Source organism: Halichoerus grypus, chromosome 6, assembly GCF_964656455.1.
Source record: "Halichoerus grypus chromosome 6, mHalGry1.hap1.1, whole genome shotgun sequence".
In the NCBI taxonomy this organism is placed as follows: Eukaryota; Metazoa; Chordata; class Mammalia; order Carnivora; family Phocidae; genus Halichoerus; species Halichoerus grypus.
Window position 1 is genome coordinate 65,160,317 of NC_135717.1, and position 17,541 is coordinate 65,177,857.

Here is a 17,541-nt window from a genome sequence, read left to right on the forward strand (position 1 = left end):
TTGACAATGACTAGAAAAGGTCACTGTGTGTTGCTGTTACTTTCTTTAGGTGGTGCTATATCTAACATGTATGCCATGCTGATTGCACGCTTTAAGATGTTCCCAGAAGTCAAGGAAAAAGGAATGGCTGCTGTTCCCAGGCTCATTGCCTTCACATCAGAGCATGTATGTGTTTCCATTCTTTCCAAGTTTAAGGTTATAGTCTGTAAAGCCCAAGCTGAAGGAGTCATATTTGGAAATGCTTTATCCCCAGAGGGTAGATACTTCTTGGGAGAGAATGAGGGGAGAGAACAACTGTGTGGTACAATGGGGTGAACCCCTTTCTCTTTGAAATGTAGGAAAAACCCCAAAGAGAAAGCAGAATGCTTCTAGAAACTTCTAGTTTCTACACGTAATTTTTCTGTAATAATGTTGTGTGTTGGGGGAAGGAGGAGAGGAGAGGCCAGAGTGACTATGAACTCATTTGGACAATTGTTGCTGTGCCTACATAATTCAAACCTCTGGAGTGTCCTACTGATACCATCTTTTTGTATGAAAATTCTTTTTTTTTTTTTTTAAAGATTTTATTTATTCATTTGACAGAGAGAGATAGCAAGGGCAGGAACACAAGCAGGGGGAGTGGGAGAGGGAGAAGCAGGCTTCCTGTGGAGCAGGGAGCCCAATGCTGGGCTCGATCCCAGGACCCCGGGATCATGACCTGAGCCAAAGGCAGACGCTTAACGACTGAGCCACCCAGGTGCCCCCTGTATGAAAATTCTGATCAGATATTCTACCCTAATGGTGCCTTGAACCATTTAATGCTTATCTTTGGTGGACTTAATCAGAGGTTTTATCACTGTAGAGAAATGGCCTAGTGGTCATATCTGTCATATCTGATCTTTGGGTCAGTTCTGTCTCAGCCAATCACAGCCTCCTGCGTCCTGCTAGGCTCTGTCCAGGCAGGACGCTGAGACCTGGGTCTTCCTAGCTGAACGCCACAGCATAGTACTTCACATTCTTTCCATGGCTTTCAAAGAGTTAATGCCATTCTCCCTACCATCACAGACACATCGAAAAAAGTGGCCCACCCTGTTGACATAAATTAAGCTAAACAGCTTCCTTCTGCTAGGCCTTCAGCTTTCCTTCCTGTGCAGGGACAGAGCCACACACAAGCTCGAAGCCACTTTGCAGCTCTTTGAGCAACATCTTGGTTCCAAATTCTCCCACCACACAGACCCTGCAGTAAACCAGAGGCTGTTCTTTTTTTTTTTTTAAAGATTTTATTTATTTATTTGAGAGAGAGAATGAGAGAGACAGCACATGAGAGGGGGGAGGGCCAGAGGGAGAAGCAGACTCCCCGCCGAGCAGGGAGCCCGATGCGGGACTCGATCCCGGGACTCCAGGATCATGACCTGAGCCGAAGGCAGTCACCCAACCAACTGAGCCACCCAGGCGCCCCCAGAGGCTGTTCTTGACAGGCGTTAGTAAGCATTACCTGCCATGGAATTCCTAAGATTTTTCGTTCACAACCTCTGCCTCAGAATAGCCTAGGGTCTGGGAAACAGTTGCCTCAAAGAAGATCAAGAAGCCCTGTGATGGTGGGGGAAATAGGAGCTGGGGAGGGTAGAGGGGTCTATAGGGAAATGAGGGACTCCTGTAAAGAGACATCAGTGGGGAGAGGCAGGGAGTTATAGTGGGAGTCGAGGCACATCTCCTATGGAACTTTTCTTTTTCTGCTTTAAGTGATGTGTGTGTGTGTTCATAGCAAGGAAGCAAAGGGTAAGTACAAAGAAGCCAGTGACTACCATTCACAACCATAGCAGTAGCCATGGAATCAAAGAAACTAGTGATTTATGTTAACAAATGATCTTCAGTATCATTTTTAGACATGTTTTACCATTTTCTTTTGTTTTGTTTCTTTGCCCTTCCTCAACTTACAGAGGTCAAATTTAGCAGAGAATTTCACAGGCTGAAATTACCTGCCTTCGCTTTCCTATTTGCTACTTTCCTATTGTATTCCTATTGCTACTAAAAAAATTATGACAAACTTAATGGATTAAACCAATATAAATTTATTACCTTACAGTTCTGGAGGTCAGAAATCTATAATGGGTCAGGCAATGCTGTGTTGCTTTGGAGATGGTAGGGGAGAATCCATTTCCTTGCCTTTTCTAGCTTCTAGATGCCACCTGCCTTCCTTGATTCATGGCCCCTTCTTCCAACTTCAAAACCAGTAGAAGAACATCTTCAAATCTCTCTCTCTTTCTCTGACCTCTGCTTCTGTCGCCACATCTCTTTCCGTGGCTCTGACTCTCTTCCCTACCCCTTTTCCACAAGGATACTTGTGATGACATTGGGTCCACCTAGATAACACAGGACAATCTCCCATCTCAAGACCCTTAGCTTAATCACATCTGCAAAGTCCCTTTTGCCATGTAAGGTAACATATTCTTAGGTTTCAAGGATTAGGTTGTGAACATCTTTGCGGGAAGGGCATTATTCAACCTATTAAGCCTAGTACCCCATCCCATGAGATAATTTTCATTTCTCAGCTTCTCCAAGGATAGAAAACCATAATATAATTTTTTTCAATTACTATTTCCCTATACTATTGTACCCCTAAACGTTACTCTATTCTCAATCTCAAGAAGCTCAGATGATCTTATATTAGGCATTTTCTTTTGGCTTCCAAGCTGTTTGCACAACCTGAAATGAGGTTGGTCGACCGGAAAGCTGCCCTGTGCTCTCTGGTTTCTGTGTGGATTTCTTGGCTCAAGCTTCATGGAAATTGACTTAACCTTGCCCACAAAGCCCAGATCATGTGGTCTGAGAATAATTTTTCTATGGCTTCTTTTCTTGATATAGCAAACTTAGAGTCTAATTTTTGACTTCTAAGTGATAGAAAGGTGACTCAGCTATATAACAACCATTCGATTCTTCCTCCTCCTTCTTGTACCTCGATCCATGCACATAATTATGAAAGAACATTTGAATTATGAACCTTTCCTAAAATACCAATTGGTTCTAATGCTACACCTATTTTTTGACAGATGAACTCTTTTTCTAATGTATAATATCTTATATCTGATAACTATTTGACTCTTTCCAACACACTTCCAATATACAGTAGCTCATCTGATTCTCACTACATTCTTGTAGGACAGGCAGAGCAGAGATTGTTATTAGCATTTCTTCAATGAAGAGGCTATAGGTAGAGCCAGGATTAAATGGGTTTCCTGACTCCCAAGCCAATGAGGTCTCTGCCCCGACTACCAAAGTAGAAACCAGATCAAAAGATTCAGTGACATTTTGTACACCAGAGCTCATCAATTAATTTAACATTTTATACCTTCCCAAGTAAAATTTCCACCAAGATCTTTTCTCTTAATGTGACTGTCATGCTAAATTATTACTCCCCTCACTAAAAAAAAAAAAAAAGTCCTTATTATCTCATAGGGCTGGGCTGGAGGGGATTTTAGAGCTCATTAAAGCACTCCTATGTCTTGATCCAAACCGTTCTGGACAGATGAACTCTTAAAGTAGCCCTGCCCGTGAAGCTTCGGATTAAGAGGTAACATGATCCCTGTATCTAGTTCCTTCTGGACCCTAGACCTCAGGGCCATTCCATTCCATTCATCACTTAGTGTAGTTCCTTCCAGCTTCAGGCCAGGCCATATATTCCCTTAGTCTTTTCAAGTTTTACAATCACCTTGTCTCCACCAGCCCCAGAAATAGATCTCCACCAGCTGAAAACAGAAGATTACCAAGTCATGTCTCAAATGCCTTTTCTCCAGGCCAAACAATTTCCATCTTTGCATGGAGGTTTCTTTCCTGAGTCCCTTGACCTGCAGGGAGAAACAGTAGTGGAAGAGCTGCTTTATGAATCTAATGGAGAGAGGAGAGGCCAAAGGCTTTGGCAGAAGCTGCTTCAAGTATTGTCTCTCTCAATGCTCTTTGAGAGTTTCCAAGGCCCAAGACTTTTGAGAATCAAATGAGAGCCTTATAAAACACTCACCTCAGCTCCTGGGATGTAGGAAACTCTACATAAATATTAGGTGACTTAAAAAAAAACCCACAACCTTATTTATAGATGAGGAACCCAAGTCCCAGAGGTGGGAGATGTTTTGCCCAGGGTTCCTAGCCAGTCAGTGGCAGAGTCAGATCTAGAGCCTCGGTTTCCTAACAATCCCAACACTGCTTTTTCAACTACTGAGTTGGATGACCTCTACACCACTCTAGCTGGCTGGTCTAAATTCACTTGTAGCATCATTTCTCAAATCTTATTTTCCCCATATTGTTATTCTAGTGCTAATTTAATTTCCTGATTTATTGAACCAGGTCAAGTTACTATCCTTTCTTCTAGTCTGAGCACTGAGTTTAAAACTTGACATGCGTAGGGCCATAGGGATGGAAATGACATTGAGAAACTCTCTTCCAGCAGCCAGCCAGAAACATCACACATTGAGGAAGGGAAGGGTCCTCTTTTGTTTACTAAATGGCCCTCACTGTCTCTGTTGCACCCCGCAAAGCTACCCATCTCTTTTCTGGCCACCAACTCAGACAAGAAGTTTCCCTTTGTTGATAAGGAGGGCAAGCTATTACATTTTTCTGTTGTTCAAAGCCAACTCTTTTCTTGAAATTTTGAATAGGACTAAATTAAACAAATAATATTGCTATGAAGAACATTAGAAGAAGTAAATATATCACTGAGTTGAAACAAGAGACAGCATTTAAGCTCTGAGTAAAGAATTCCAAGACTATTTTCCTCCCCAGGATGGAAGCACAAAAATCTCAGAATTGGAAAGGATCTTAAAGATTGTCTGTTCCATACTCGTTCTTTGCTGGAATCTCATCCTCGTCACCAATCTTCAGTGATAGAAAATCTTGGCAAAAATTAATCTGATGAGTTTAAGGTCCTTTCTTGAAAATAGGTTTAGAGGGAAGTTAAGACTCTAGCTGAATAATTCACATCTCTACCCCTGAATCCTTTGAAAGCCCAAACAAGCTCCATTCCAAATTCCTCTTATTTCCTTGTGTGCAACAAGCTCTTCCAGAAATAGTCTCAGTGAAACAGCATATTTGCATCTAGGAAAAATGCTCTTCATAATCAGAACAGGTAGTGGGATCTTTTAGGCAAATCAGCACAACTCACTCCACTCTTTACAGCCAGTCACCAATGTTCTGCCGAGGTCCTCATGGCCTCAGCCCACTTACACGGAAGATGATTCTCGTAATTGTTTAGAAAGATGGTTTTCACATCACAACACTATATGAGAGTCTTCAATTCCAAAAACAGATGTCCTTTGTGTCTAAAAACCAAAATAAAAAACTAACAGTGACCCAGGCAGCTTGGAAAGACAGCTCCCATGTAATGCTTTCCATTAGACAGAAGCTTAGCCTGACAGAACTTCAGTAAGTGAAATTGTGAGCTAAATGCAGGTTTCCTTTAGCCTCTGCATTCCTACCTCATCTTCATTTCAGGGCCCTCATCACCCCCGTGTTATTTTCTCTCTCTATTCAATCCCATCAAGACCTACTCTCAGGAAAGAGCCTGAGAGCCCTGTAAATGATGGGTAAAAACCAAAGTGTTACCTCTCTTGGAGGCATTTCCATTGCAATAGGAGACAAAGGAATGAGGCAGGAAGGCACAGTGCAGCCATGGGGTAGTGGGATGTGCTCTTTAGACCGTCTTCATTCACTCAGTGCGCAATGTGCCAGGCATTGCCTCAGGCATTGGGCAGACAACAGTGAACAGAACAGACCCAGTGCCTGCTCTCAAGAGGCATATATTGTACTGTGGGGGAAGGAAAGAACAGGGGTCTGGAAGGGACAGCCACTCTTCTCAGTGTCCCTGAGACCACACTGAGTGATCACTATAACTGAACTCATGCTCAGTGCTGATGTTCACATTTGTCACCAGATGTCATCCTTGGATCTCTTTTCATGTCAACTTAATCTTGGTACACAACATTCTTTTAGCGCTTACTTAGAGCACAAGCTCACAATGGGTGAGTAATAAGGTAGCAGCCTCCCAGAAATGCCTTGTATGCAGATCCATATCACGTCAGTATCACATGGAGTCTCTGAGAACATGGTTTGGTGGTCCCCTGCCCTCCAAATCATTATAATTAGAAATCAATGAAGTGGTCTCACAGAGTACCAGCTTCTTTGTAAGTCAGATGCTTTAGAAAGCAGAATGCTCTTTTAAGGCCACTTGATGAATAAAAGCAAGGACAAGGACTACCAGTGTGTCTAAGGCAGAAAAAGCCGTCATTTTCATCAAATCTCAGGCTGTATAGAGAGCAAACCAATGGATGTGTGGGAGAGTTGTGGAGAAGGGGAAGACTGTTAGTCCTATAATTGCTGAGTGGGGCAGGGTGTCCAAAGCATGTGGAGGGGTCAAAGAAGCAGATTTCAGCTCATTCACCGGTTGGGCTTTACGACCTATTTGTTGGGGGTCCTGATGTGTAAGGCCCCCCCATTCACCTCTGTTCTGTGTCTCCACACACACTTCATTCACTCCATTCACAAAGGGGTTCAAGTCCAAGAACAATCAATAGACCTTAGGGCTAGAAGATAGAGCTTTTGACAGAAAGTCAGAGAGTTAAGAGCTGAGATTTCCAACTTAGTGTGCCATTTTCTTTCTTCATTTGAAGTTATGAGTTGCTTCTTCCCCAAAGCAGCTGATCTGGCTAGAAAGACCTATAACTGCTTCCTACTTGGGAAGGACCCCATCTTGGGCCTTTTAGGGTGGGTGCTAAGAAGATCTCTTGACTTGCTTTTAGAATGGGCTTTAGATTAGAGGTGTTGGGGTCTGTTTAGCCCACCATGTCTGGCTCCAGTTACCAAAGCCACACCTCAATATTGGGATTTGTGGCCAGAGATTTATGGCAATAAGTAGTGGACATTTTTCTGGACTTGTTCTCCAAGCATATGGTCAAATTCAATCAATATTTGCTAAACCAACCACCAAAGTCCTTGTCCTCATGCAACCTGGGTTCTAGTAGGGGACAGATAGTAAACAAATATTTAATGTCACATGCTGACAAGAGAATGGGATAATAGTGGGCTCTGTTTGACAAGATAGTCATAAAAGGTCTCTGTGGAGGTGATATATAACAGAGACCTACATCAAATGAGGGAGGGAGCCATATAAATATCCGAGGGAAGGATTTTCCAAGAAATGGAATAGCAAATACAAAGACTGAGAGGCAAGAACAAATTTAGCAAGCTCACAGAAGACCGGGGAGTCCAGTACCATCAGGTAGAGAGAGCAAGAGGAGGGGAGGCAGGAGACGAGGTAGGGGAGGTAGCCGGGGACTGAGGGCTGTTTAATAATTTTTGTGTCCCCAGCTTAGCAGAGGCTTTCCCTGAAGCCCTGTGGTCCACTAGGCAGTTGAACCTGAGTCTCAGTTAAATATCTGGATGTGACCAACAATGGCTGGAAATAGTTAATGCGGCTTTCCAAACTGCTTATCTAAATTGCAGTACAGGAAGAGAAAGCAGCATGTCAAGAACTGAAGTGGTTTGTCTCAGAGCTTTCCACCACTCCTCTTATTCTCCCACCATCCCTAAAGACAAGAAAGATTTATTGTCCCCATTACAGAAGGAAGGAGCTGATGCGCACCCTAGTCATAGGGCTGGATGGAATGACGGAGCTCATGCCCTTGCCTCAGCCTATGGGCTCTCATTCTCATGCATTCTTACTCTGGATAATCTCATCCTACCCAAGCCCAGAAAGCCTGCTTATTTTTTAATTACAATTATTGTATAACTATAAAACCCCATGGTTACTTACACATATTTCAAATGTCAGCTGAATCATGTAGACTGTATCTAGATTACTTATGATGTTTTTAAAAAGATCGAGAAATTAATCTTCCATCAACCTCGAACTTTTTGTTTAGTAAAAAATAAAAATCAGATGGGTTTTAACATCTATTACCGAAATAGAAATACGATTTAGTTCTAAATAAGGACTGGATTCTATCAAGTCTATTATTTTTCCAAAATCAGGGTGGAGGAGATACAGGGGATATATTCATTAACTCATTCCCCAGCCATTTTTTTAAAAGATTTTATTTATTTATTTATTTGACAGAGAGAGAGAGCACAAGCAGGGGGAGTGGGAGAGGGAGAAGCAGGCTCTCTACTAAGCAGGTGAGGGGCTCGATCTCAGGATCTTGAGATCACGACCTGAGCCTAAGGTAGAGGTTTAACTGACTGAGCCACCAGGCGCCCCCCATCCCCCAGCCATTCTATTGATGAATGACTGATCATTACAAGAGCCTTGATGATTTGGGGACACATCTGAATCACTGTAGCCTTCAATTTTTGTTCATAGATTTACCTTCTGAAGCCATCGATCCTTTTTCTCTCACCTTGACACCACATGTCCCTGTTGCCCTCTGCTCATGAACAAGCATCCTCTGAGCTCTCTCCAGACGCCTGGTTTCCGGGCTCCTCACCTTCCAGCCTGCTGTGGTTCATCAACAAGTAGTTCCATCAAACGTGGTGCCAAGGATTAAAAATGATTCCCCATGTGCTGTCTCACCAGCAGGGAAATGTGCTATTGAAGCTATTTTCACTGTGTCTTCCTCATTAGGTAGTCTTTTTTTTTTGCTCTCAGGCTCCTTGCTTACCATGGTCCCTTGCTATTTGTGGATAACATCTAGTGATTTCCCTGCTCCTTTTCCTGAAAATGTAAACAGGCTCAGTGTTCGGTCCCTAATCTTCTTTTTTCATGCCTCATATCACCTTTGTTCCCCATCTCGAAGCTTTCTTTTTAGGCCTGTGTTCTTCTTTAAGTGTGTGGCATTTGCTACAGTGATCAATTATCCTAGGTAATTGCTCCTCATTTGAGCATCCCTATTCTTTCTCATTAAAGACCAGACAAGACTACTTCCTCTCATTGACCAGGTGCACCAGATCTCTTACTTCACCCCAATTTACCATGTGGCAGTTTAATACTCTCAAAGGTTTAGGAAAACAAAAACAGAAACAGAAGTAAAACCAAGGAATCACTGAAGTAATAATTGTGAAGGTTTATTTTGCACACACCAAAAAAAAGACAGTTTGCAAACTGGGAGTACTCAAACCAAAATGTGGGATGAGACTCAGAGGATATTGTTATAAAGCAGCTTAGAGATCACAGAGGCAGGGACTGTTTATTCTTCACAGTGTTTGGTAACAATATTAGAATTTTCTTCAATGATAGGGAATTGGTTAGTGGTTACATCCTATCAATTTGGGGGAAGAATTTAAGTTTCAGTTATGATTTTCAGAGGCATAAGCTAGATGTGACCCAGGTCGTCAGCCCATTTTGTCATGCAAAATAAGCTAAATTAAGCTTTGCTTGTATGACTAAACTGGTTTTTGTCTGGCTCAGGAAATTTTCAAGTCTGGTCTCCGTGTGTTTGATTTTAACAGTGCTTTCGAGCTCATTCACTGAGGGGCCTAATTTGAGTAGCTTTGCTTGTTCAGTGGACAGCTGGCTCCTCTGTTCTGTGCCCTCCCTGCAGTAACAGACTGCTGTTTTCCTCTGAGCGGCTTCTTCTGGGGGCCACCCAGGGATCTGCTAACCATGCAAGAGAGAACACTTTTGTTTTGTTTGGGGGCGTCATGCATCTTTACAAACCCAGTTAAGCTTTCTCTCCTAGTTTCCAGGTATCTTGGTAACGATGGTCTACTTTGTCTTTCTGAGGTTGTAAAAGGAGGCTAATGGCCCCTTCTCATTACATCTCGGCTCCACTGGGCCTTTTAAACTCCTCCAGTCGGTGCCTTATGTATTGGTTCACATTATTTGCCGCTGTTATAAATGTGATTTCTTCTTGCTTATCAGACACACGCCCTAAAAATACATGTGTTAACAGTTCCTGTGCTGCATGTTTAAGAATTCAGATGAGTCAAAAGTGGGCATTCAGGGAGAGTACACTCTGGAACGCTAACTTAAAATTCCAGTCAGCAATCCTTTGGAGATGTAAATTGAGGAAGCAGCCCTCCTTTTGGACAGCTTAATGATCTGTAGTTAATAGTAAGAGGCTGCTGGGCAGATGCCATACAGCTGGGCTTACGTTAGCCTCTCTCAGCTCTCCAAATTGCCCCGTGATTACAGCCATTGAGATTCAGAATCCTACCCGGGATCAATAACCAAAAGCACAAACAAAGATCTGACGGTGGCTTGTCAGTGTGGCTTTTCTCTGCACACCGTCCTGCCCAAGCCAGCGACTGACCCTTTCTCCCTGGTCCTGCCTCAGGCTGAGCTGTCGCCTGCACGAGAACTAGAGAACTAGCTCCCCAACAAGTCTGGGATGAAGAGTGCTGGACTGAAGGCCAACTTCTTCTTCTACTTGAGTGCACACAATTTCATTAAACTTGACAGAGACTGAGTGTCATCTCTTGGTAGGAAAATATAAGCCTGGAAGCCATACAGTCATAGTTCCTGGAGGCAGTTGGCTTGTTTTTGTGCCATATTCTCTCAGCAATCCATGCTGTTGAGGGAGATTAGAAATTAAAGGAGGAAAAAAACCAGCTGAGGGAATAGATCTTGAATTTATGTACAACTAATTACAAATATGCTTTTTTTTTTTTTTTTTACAGAGTCATTTTTCTCTCAAGAAGGGAGCTGCAGCTTTGGGGATTGGAACAGACAGTGTGATTCTGATTAAATGTGATGAGAGGTGAGTGTGCATCTGCAACCCTTCATTGGTTGGCAGTTTGCAACTTCCACACATGTATCTTTCAGTCCAAACGCAGGCATTGACTGTGGGGTGGGGGGCAAAACCACCTCCATCCCAGCTTGCTGTTCACTGTTTCTTTTTCACGTGGGCTCTTGCTTGGAGTCCTGGGACATTGTTCCTCAATGCCATGGAGCCTTCCATGGCCCTTGACTGAATTGGCACCTTTGTTAAATCAATCAAAATATTCTGCACCAAGAAGGTGCAGAAGGGCATTCATCACCTGGGCACTTAAGCACAAACCAGCAGTTTGAGTATTGATTTATGGAGGTGTCATCGTTCTAGGCGCCATGGATTGTGTGAGCTTGATGGACTGATTACAGAAGGGGGGACAGTTTAGTGAGCAGGAAGTAAATAATGCCCCCAGCAATTTGTCCACTTTGTGCTGGAACCAAAGAGCTCTCTTAGGGAAGATCCCTGCCTTAAAGGGACCTAAACCTCATAGGTACTCTGGGAATAGGTGTAGGATTAAAAAGCATTTCCAGCATATCCATGTAAATTTTCACTAGCCTATAGGTCTGGAACCGATAAGAAATTAAATTTAGTCTCTAAAGAATTGAGTAAGAAATTTCACTAAATTAAAAGGGAGCTACTCAATTAACCATTTTTTTCATATGTATTTATTAGACAGACTTCATGTTTGCCCACCATATCGTGAGGCTCCAGAAAAGCATAGGGCATCATCATCCCGGTTCCCTGACAGTCTATGATCTAAGGGAGATAGGATAACACCAGAAGGAGACAGTTACAGGGTTGAATCGTGTGGCACAGAGTACCTGTTCTGTATATTGGTAAGGCTTGGAAGGCTCCACGCAGCAAGCAAGACTTGTGCTCTCAAAGATCTTCACAGTGAAGGATGAACTGAATGGATGGAGGGGAAGTGGGGGGCCATTACAGAGGACGGAACACCACAAGCAAAGCCCCAGAAGTAGGAGTGAGCATGAGGAGCTCCAGAGAGGAAAGGGACCTGACCAGGGGTATCAAGGAGGAACGGTCATGGCAAACCTGGTGGGCCATGTGGGATTTTGAAAGCTCAACAAAACACACTGATTAATGACGCATCTCTCTCTGGGAGGGAAAATCACAAGGGATTGCCGCTTTCTTGTCCACGCCTTTACATCTTGCCTGACCTGATCTGGTTGTTTACAAGGAACACATGCTACTTTTACAATCAGAAAGAAAAAGTGACATTTTCTTTTTCCTTGTTGTGGGGGGAGGACACTAAACTTAGCACTTGAGCATGATGCATCAGCAATCAAGGTCACCTGAAAGCATTTTTATCCGAGAAGGGCATGAGAGAAACCATCCTTCAGGAAGCAAGGCGAGGAGAGACCTGGATCAGTGAGGCTGGGTGTGAGGCTCTAGCAATAGGATGGGTGGGAAATTAGAAGGACTGGAGCAAGGCAGGCATATTTTGAAGAAGGAACTGCTTTTATTTTTAAGACTACCAGTCTACAAAAATTGCTAACAGGGAATAAAGGTTTAGATGACTTTAACATTGTTCTTAATCTGTAGCCACATCTTATAAGGAGCCTAGAATTCGGGGAAGGACAGTCTAGACAGACCCTGTTAGCTGACCTACTCCGTCTTCTAATCTAGCCTGGTTAGCAGGTGTTCTTGACCTTGAAGCCCAGTGGGTGAGGGATGACCTGGGAGAACAGAGGGTACCTCGAGGCATCAATATTGCTGCTTCTACTCCTGTGAAAATCAGGTTGTAACGATGCAAGTGCCCTTGGGATGAGCCCACCCAACCAGCCAGCCAGGCATTCCTGGGAGCCGAAGGCTGGCCTGAGGACTGCTGACTGTCTGAGGGCAGGATCATGCTCCCAAGGGAGTGCAGGCCTGGAAGAAGGAAAGGCAAGAAGGAAAAGCAAAAAAGTCACAGGAACAGGGAACACAGAAGAGGTTGCCAGGGAACAGATGCCAAAAGATGTCTGTTGTTCACCAACAGCAGAGAAAGGAGCAGAAAGCAGAGAATGCTGGGAAACCAATGGGGTCTCAAATCAGTGACTAGCCACATCACCTCAAATTTTTAGGTCAAAGAATTTTATGTCAACAATTTTAGAAGCCATTAGAAACACTAAAACACAATGTTAAAAATTACCGTTTTTTTTTTCAGAAAATACCTCACTTTCCCCGGCAACTCCCCCCGCCCCACATACACCCATTGGGAGGAGACAGAGGGAAGGGACTACCAGGCACGTAGGGCTAGGTGGGGCTTTTCCTTCTTCTGCTCATGAGCCTTGTGGGATGGGGAAGGGAGGAGAGAACAATACAGGAGGAAGAAGAAAGAAAGAAAAATAGATAAGAAATAAAAGATGGGAGAAATAAGGACCAGGAGGAAAAAAAAAATTGCAATGAAGTATGAAGTGAAGCAAGGAGGAAGGAAGTACAGTTGAAAACGTGGGGGTCAAGGGCACTGACCTCCCCACCCCTTGCAGTTGAAAATTCACATATAACCTTTGACTCCTCCAAAACTAAACTACTAAGAGCTACTGTTGACCAGAAGCCTTACCAATAACATAACCAGTCAATTAACACATATTTTGTATGTTTTATGTATATTACATACTATATTCCTAGAACAAAGCAAGCTAGAGAAAAGAAAATGTTATTAACAAAATCGTAAGGAAAATGCATTTACAGAACTGTACTGTATTTATCAAAAAATATCCATGTGTTAGGGGCACCTGGCTGGCTCAGTCGATGGAGCGTGCGACTCTTGATCTCGAGGTTGTGAGTTCAAGCCCCACAGTGGGTGTAGAGAATTACTCAAAAATTAAAAAATCTTAAAAAAAAAATAATATCTGTGTATAAATGGACCTTCACAGTTTTCAGACCTGGGGGCAAGAAGCACATGAGAACTTTAAAGAGGAGTAAGTGATCGTTTTTACCATCTGAAAAGCAATACATGCTTACTTTAAAAAATACAAAATAACAGGGAAAAATTGTCATTCCACCACCGAAAGATCATCACTAATACCATACTGATGTCTAAATCTCGAATCTCTTTTTCTAAGCATAGAGGTTTGAGTTTTTTTCTTTTCCTGTTTTAATTTTCATATTTATGGTCATGTTTCTTTTTCTAACTAGACATGGTAAGTATTTTCCCACATTATTGCAAACACTCTTAACTACATAACATACGAGAAAGCATGATAGTACTTTGTTTTTGATTTTTTAAAGATTTTATTTATTTATTTTATTTATTTATTTTTTTAAAGATATTATTTATTTATTCATGAGAGACAGAGAGAGAGAGAGGCAGAGGCAGAAGGAGAAGCAGGCTCCCCACGGAGCAGGGAGCCCGATGCGGGACTCGATCCCAGGACCCTGGGATCATGACCTGAGCCAAAGGCAGACACTTAACCGACTGAGCCACCCAGGCGTCCCAAGATTTTATTTATTTTATTTGGAAGAGAGAGAGTGAGTGAGAGAGCGAGCATAAGCAGGGGGAGGGGGAGAAGCAGACTCCCTTGCTGAGCAGGGAGCCTGATGTGGGGCTCGATCGCAGGACCCTGGGATCATGATCTGAGCCAAAAGGAGATGTTTAACCAACTGAGCCACTCAGGCACCCCACACGATAGTACTTTGAAGGGTGGTTTCTGGAGCTGGACTCTTTGACCCCCTCCCCCCGTCTCAGCTCCAGCACTAGCTTGGGCATATCCCTCTCTGCACCTCAATTTTCTTATCTGAAAAAAGGAAAAAGTAAGGGCCCTGCTTCATAGGGTTATTACGAAGATTAAATGTGTTAACAAATATAAAATACTAAAAATGATATGTAGTAGTAGAAAGCAAACACAAAATATTACCCCCTCCTGTTCATTTCCCTGTTTCTGGTGTTGCTATTATAAATAATCCTTCTATCCTTCATTGAACATTCTTATGTGCCCAGGTTTCTCCATTTAGGATTATTTCTTAATATAATTGCTAACTTAAGTTATATGAATATTCTTAAGGAAAGTGATACATCAGGCCATATTGCCTTTCAAAAGTTTTCACCGATTTATTCTCCTAGCAGTATTGTATGAGAGCATGTTGGGGAGAAAATTAAAGCTGTGTTGGTAGCTACATGTAGTCTTTAATTCTATATTGATAATTCACATCATCTCTATAGAATGGTTTTAAGACGGAGAGCCTGGCCTAATGGATTACGAGAAATTGAAGTGTCTGGGTTGGGGGGCCAAGGAGCAGACTTTGGACAGTCATCTGTATCCACCATTCTAGTCAGAATCAGTTAAAACATGCTTGGCAGCCATTTTGTTTTTATTAATCACGTCCTTGTGAAAGTCAGATGTTTGGGTCAGAAAAAGTGCATACCTGCCTTCTCGTTTCTCCTAGTGTTCTTGGCAAAGTTCATCCAGGTTTTACAAAACATGAACCTGGACCTGCTCTCAAAAACATTCATTTCTTAGTAACTCTTTCTGACTCTGCCCATTAGTCTGTCAGTGGCTGGGGTAATAGGTTTTATCTTGTTCTACAGACAGTTGACTTAGTAGGAAGCTCACAATGAAGGGAAATGTCCTAGTGAAGAAGAATAGTCTCCTAGTCCAATGCCACATATGGAAGAAAATACTACAAGATACTGTCTCTTAATTAGTAATCACAGGGGCTCAGTTTGATAACCCATTCAAAGTGAAACATGATTCTCAGTTAAAACAAAGAAAGAGAAATATATAATAAATCTTCATGTATTTGGAAAAGCTTCTTTCAAAGTTGAAAATCAAAAAGCATATTAACTTTATTATTACTCTAATAAATAAAATAAGGCAATGGAAAACCTCACTTCACCATGGGCTTACATTTGAATGTGAAGTATCATAACTAAAAAGAGTGTTTCTATTTTTGTAAAAATTAATTATTAATTAAAAAGAGGATAATGTGTTAAACGAATCTTCGATTTCATAAGTTCTAGTGTAAGAGTTCTTTTTCCTTAGAAGCAAAAAGTTGAATCTTCGCAGTAATGGGATTAATGGATTTTTATTTAAGTATCATTGGGTCTAATATTTGCAAATTTTGAATCAGTGGAATCCAAGTTAATGATGCGTTGATGATATCTAAGGATAGAAAAGTGTGAGTTAATATCTAGAGAAAAATAACTATTTGTGAAAGAAACTGAGTGATACTTCAGAATTGGATTGGGCCACTAAGCAAAAACATGTTTCCCAAAGGTTCAGACAGGGGAGGGGAGAAAACTTCTGGGAATGATAATTTGGAAGAATACAGAGTTCCCATATAATGCAAGTGGGAGCCCTCTGAGCGGCTTCTTTTGACTGTAGGCAGTGGCCTTGGTTGGGAACACAGTGGTGAACAAGGTGGATAGAGTCACAGATGCTACAAAACTTAGTCCAGTATGCAGAGGCAGACTTTGAAACAAATGATAACACTTGAGAAAGGTATGTGCTGTGAGAGGGGGAGTACAGGTTGCTATTGATACACATTTAATTCTACATCCAGAGGGAGGACGATGGGAATTAGCCAGATGAAAAGGAAAGAATGTTCCAAGAAACCATGGCACATTCTAAGCCATGGATGTGAGGGACGTTGGCTTGCCCAAAGAACTGAAAAGAAGTTCTGGGGGTAAGTGGTCAGAATGACCTTGTCATGAAGGACATTATGAGCCATGTTAAGCTGTTTGGACTTTAGGTTTGAAGACATGAGATGCCCCTGAAAGGTTTTGAGCAGCCAAGCGACATCGTATTTTGGCATTAGAAAAATCATTTTAAATGCAGAGTGAAGTATAGGTTGGAGGCTGGAAGTTGGTGGTTGTGGTAGTAATATTAGTAGATGCTGAATGGTGGGCCGGCCTGATGTAGTTGAATGCTGGAATTACTAGGAATTATTGACTGATTGATGTGCAGGTTGAGAGAAGAGTCAAGGATGAATGCCAGGCTTGCTGTTCTCTGAGATAAGGAACCCTGGCCAAAGTGAGAAGTTCAGATTTGAAGATGTTGAGTTTGAAGAATGTATGAGACATCCAAGTGGGGGTGTCAGATAGGCATGGGGAAATATGAGCCCGAAGCTCTGAAGTTACACACAGGAAGCCAAGTAGAGTGGGCCTACGAAAGAATTCTAAGGAGCTCCCGCATTTCAGGAACAGGCAGAGTTAGAGAAGCCTGCAGTGGAAACTTGAGAAAGAGCAGCCTGAGTCGTTGGAGGAGGATCGGGAACTGGGGCATGAGGGCTGTGAGAATCTTTCTAGAAGTGGTTAACGGCATCAAATGCTACCAGTAGATGGAATGAGCGTCAACAACTGCCCATCAGCTTTATTTATCAGCAGGTGGCTGGTGAGTTGGTAAGAGTAGCTTCAATAGAGGGGTGAAGGCAGAAGGCAGTTTGCAGCGGGTGAAGGGTGGGCAGGAGCAGAGGGGAGGGAGAGCGTCTCTAAATGTAGAGCCCTGAAGAGAAGCAGGGAGGATGGAAGCTGGAGGGGGGTTGAATTCAGGATGGTTTTTGGTTTTGTTGTTTTAAGGAGGGTGCTTAAGGCATATTTAACTGTGAGATGGAAGACCTGCTAGACAGGAAATGTGAATTATATGAAAAGAAGAAGGGATAAAATAGCAGAAGCTTAATTTCTCTTGGGAGTTCCTTATTCCTTTGACTAAAATTATGTAGAGTCTTTCTCTGAAGAACTCACAAGAACTCTGCAGTTTTCGTACATTATACATTATAGATATTATACATTATATTATCTTACAGTTATACAACTGGAAGGAAACAAGGGGGAGAGAGCAGGAGGGGTTCTCCTGGCAGGAAGGGCAGGGGAGAGGTTAGGGACCTGTGAGTGGGGGAGGGGCAAAGCCCTGGGCTTACACCACGCTGAGAG

At 42.6% G+C, this 17,541-nt stretch overlaps 1 protein-coding gene and 1 long non-coding RNA gene across 3 annotated transcripts in view; one reads left to right on the plus strand and one right to left on the minus strand.

Moving 5' to 3' along the window:
* GAD2 (glutamate decarboxylase 2) overlaps nt 1–17,541 on the plus strand; it is an 80,232-nt gene that overhangs the window by 12,981 nt on the left and 49,710 nt on the right. For both annotated transcript variants that reach the window (XM_036092303.2, XM_036092301.2), the window contains exons 7-8: nt 50–165; nt 10,579–10,658. In XM_036092303.2, coding sequence (XP_035948196.1) covers nt 50–165; nt 10,579–10,658 — 196 coding nt within the window. The remainder of the gene's footprint in view (nt 1–49; nt 166–10,578; nt 10,659–17,541) is intronic.
* Nucleotides 13,385–17,541, minus strand: part of LOC118535754 (uncharacterized) — a 158,123-nt gene continuing 153,966 nt past the window's right edge. The window contains exon 7 of the long non-coding RNA XR_013449019.1: nt 13,385–13,555. This is a non-coding gene — a long non-coding RNA (uncharacterized LOC118535754). The remainder of the gene's footprint in view (nt 13,556–17,541) is intronic.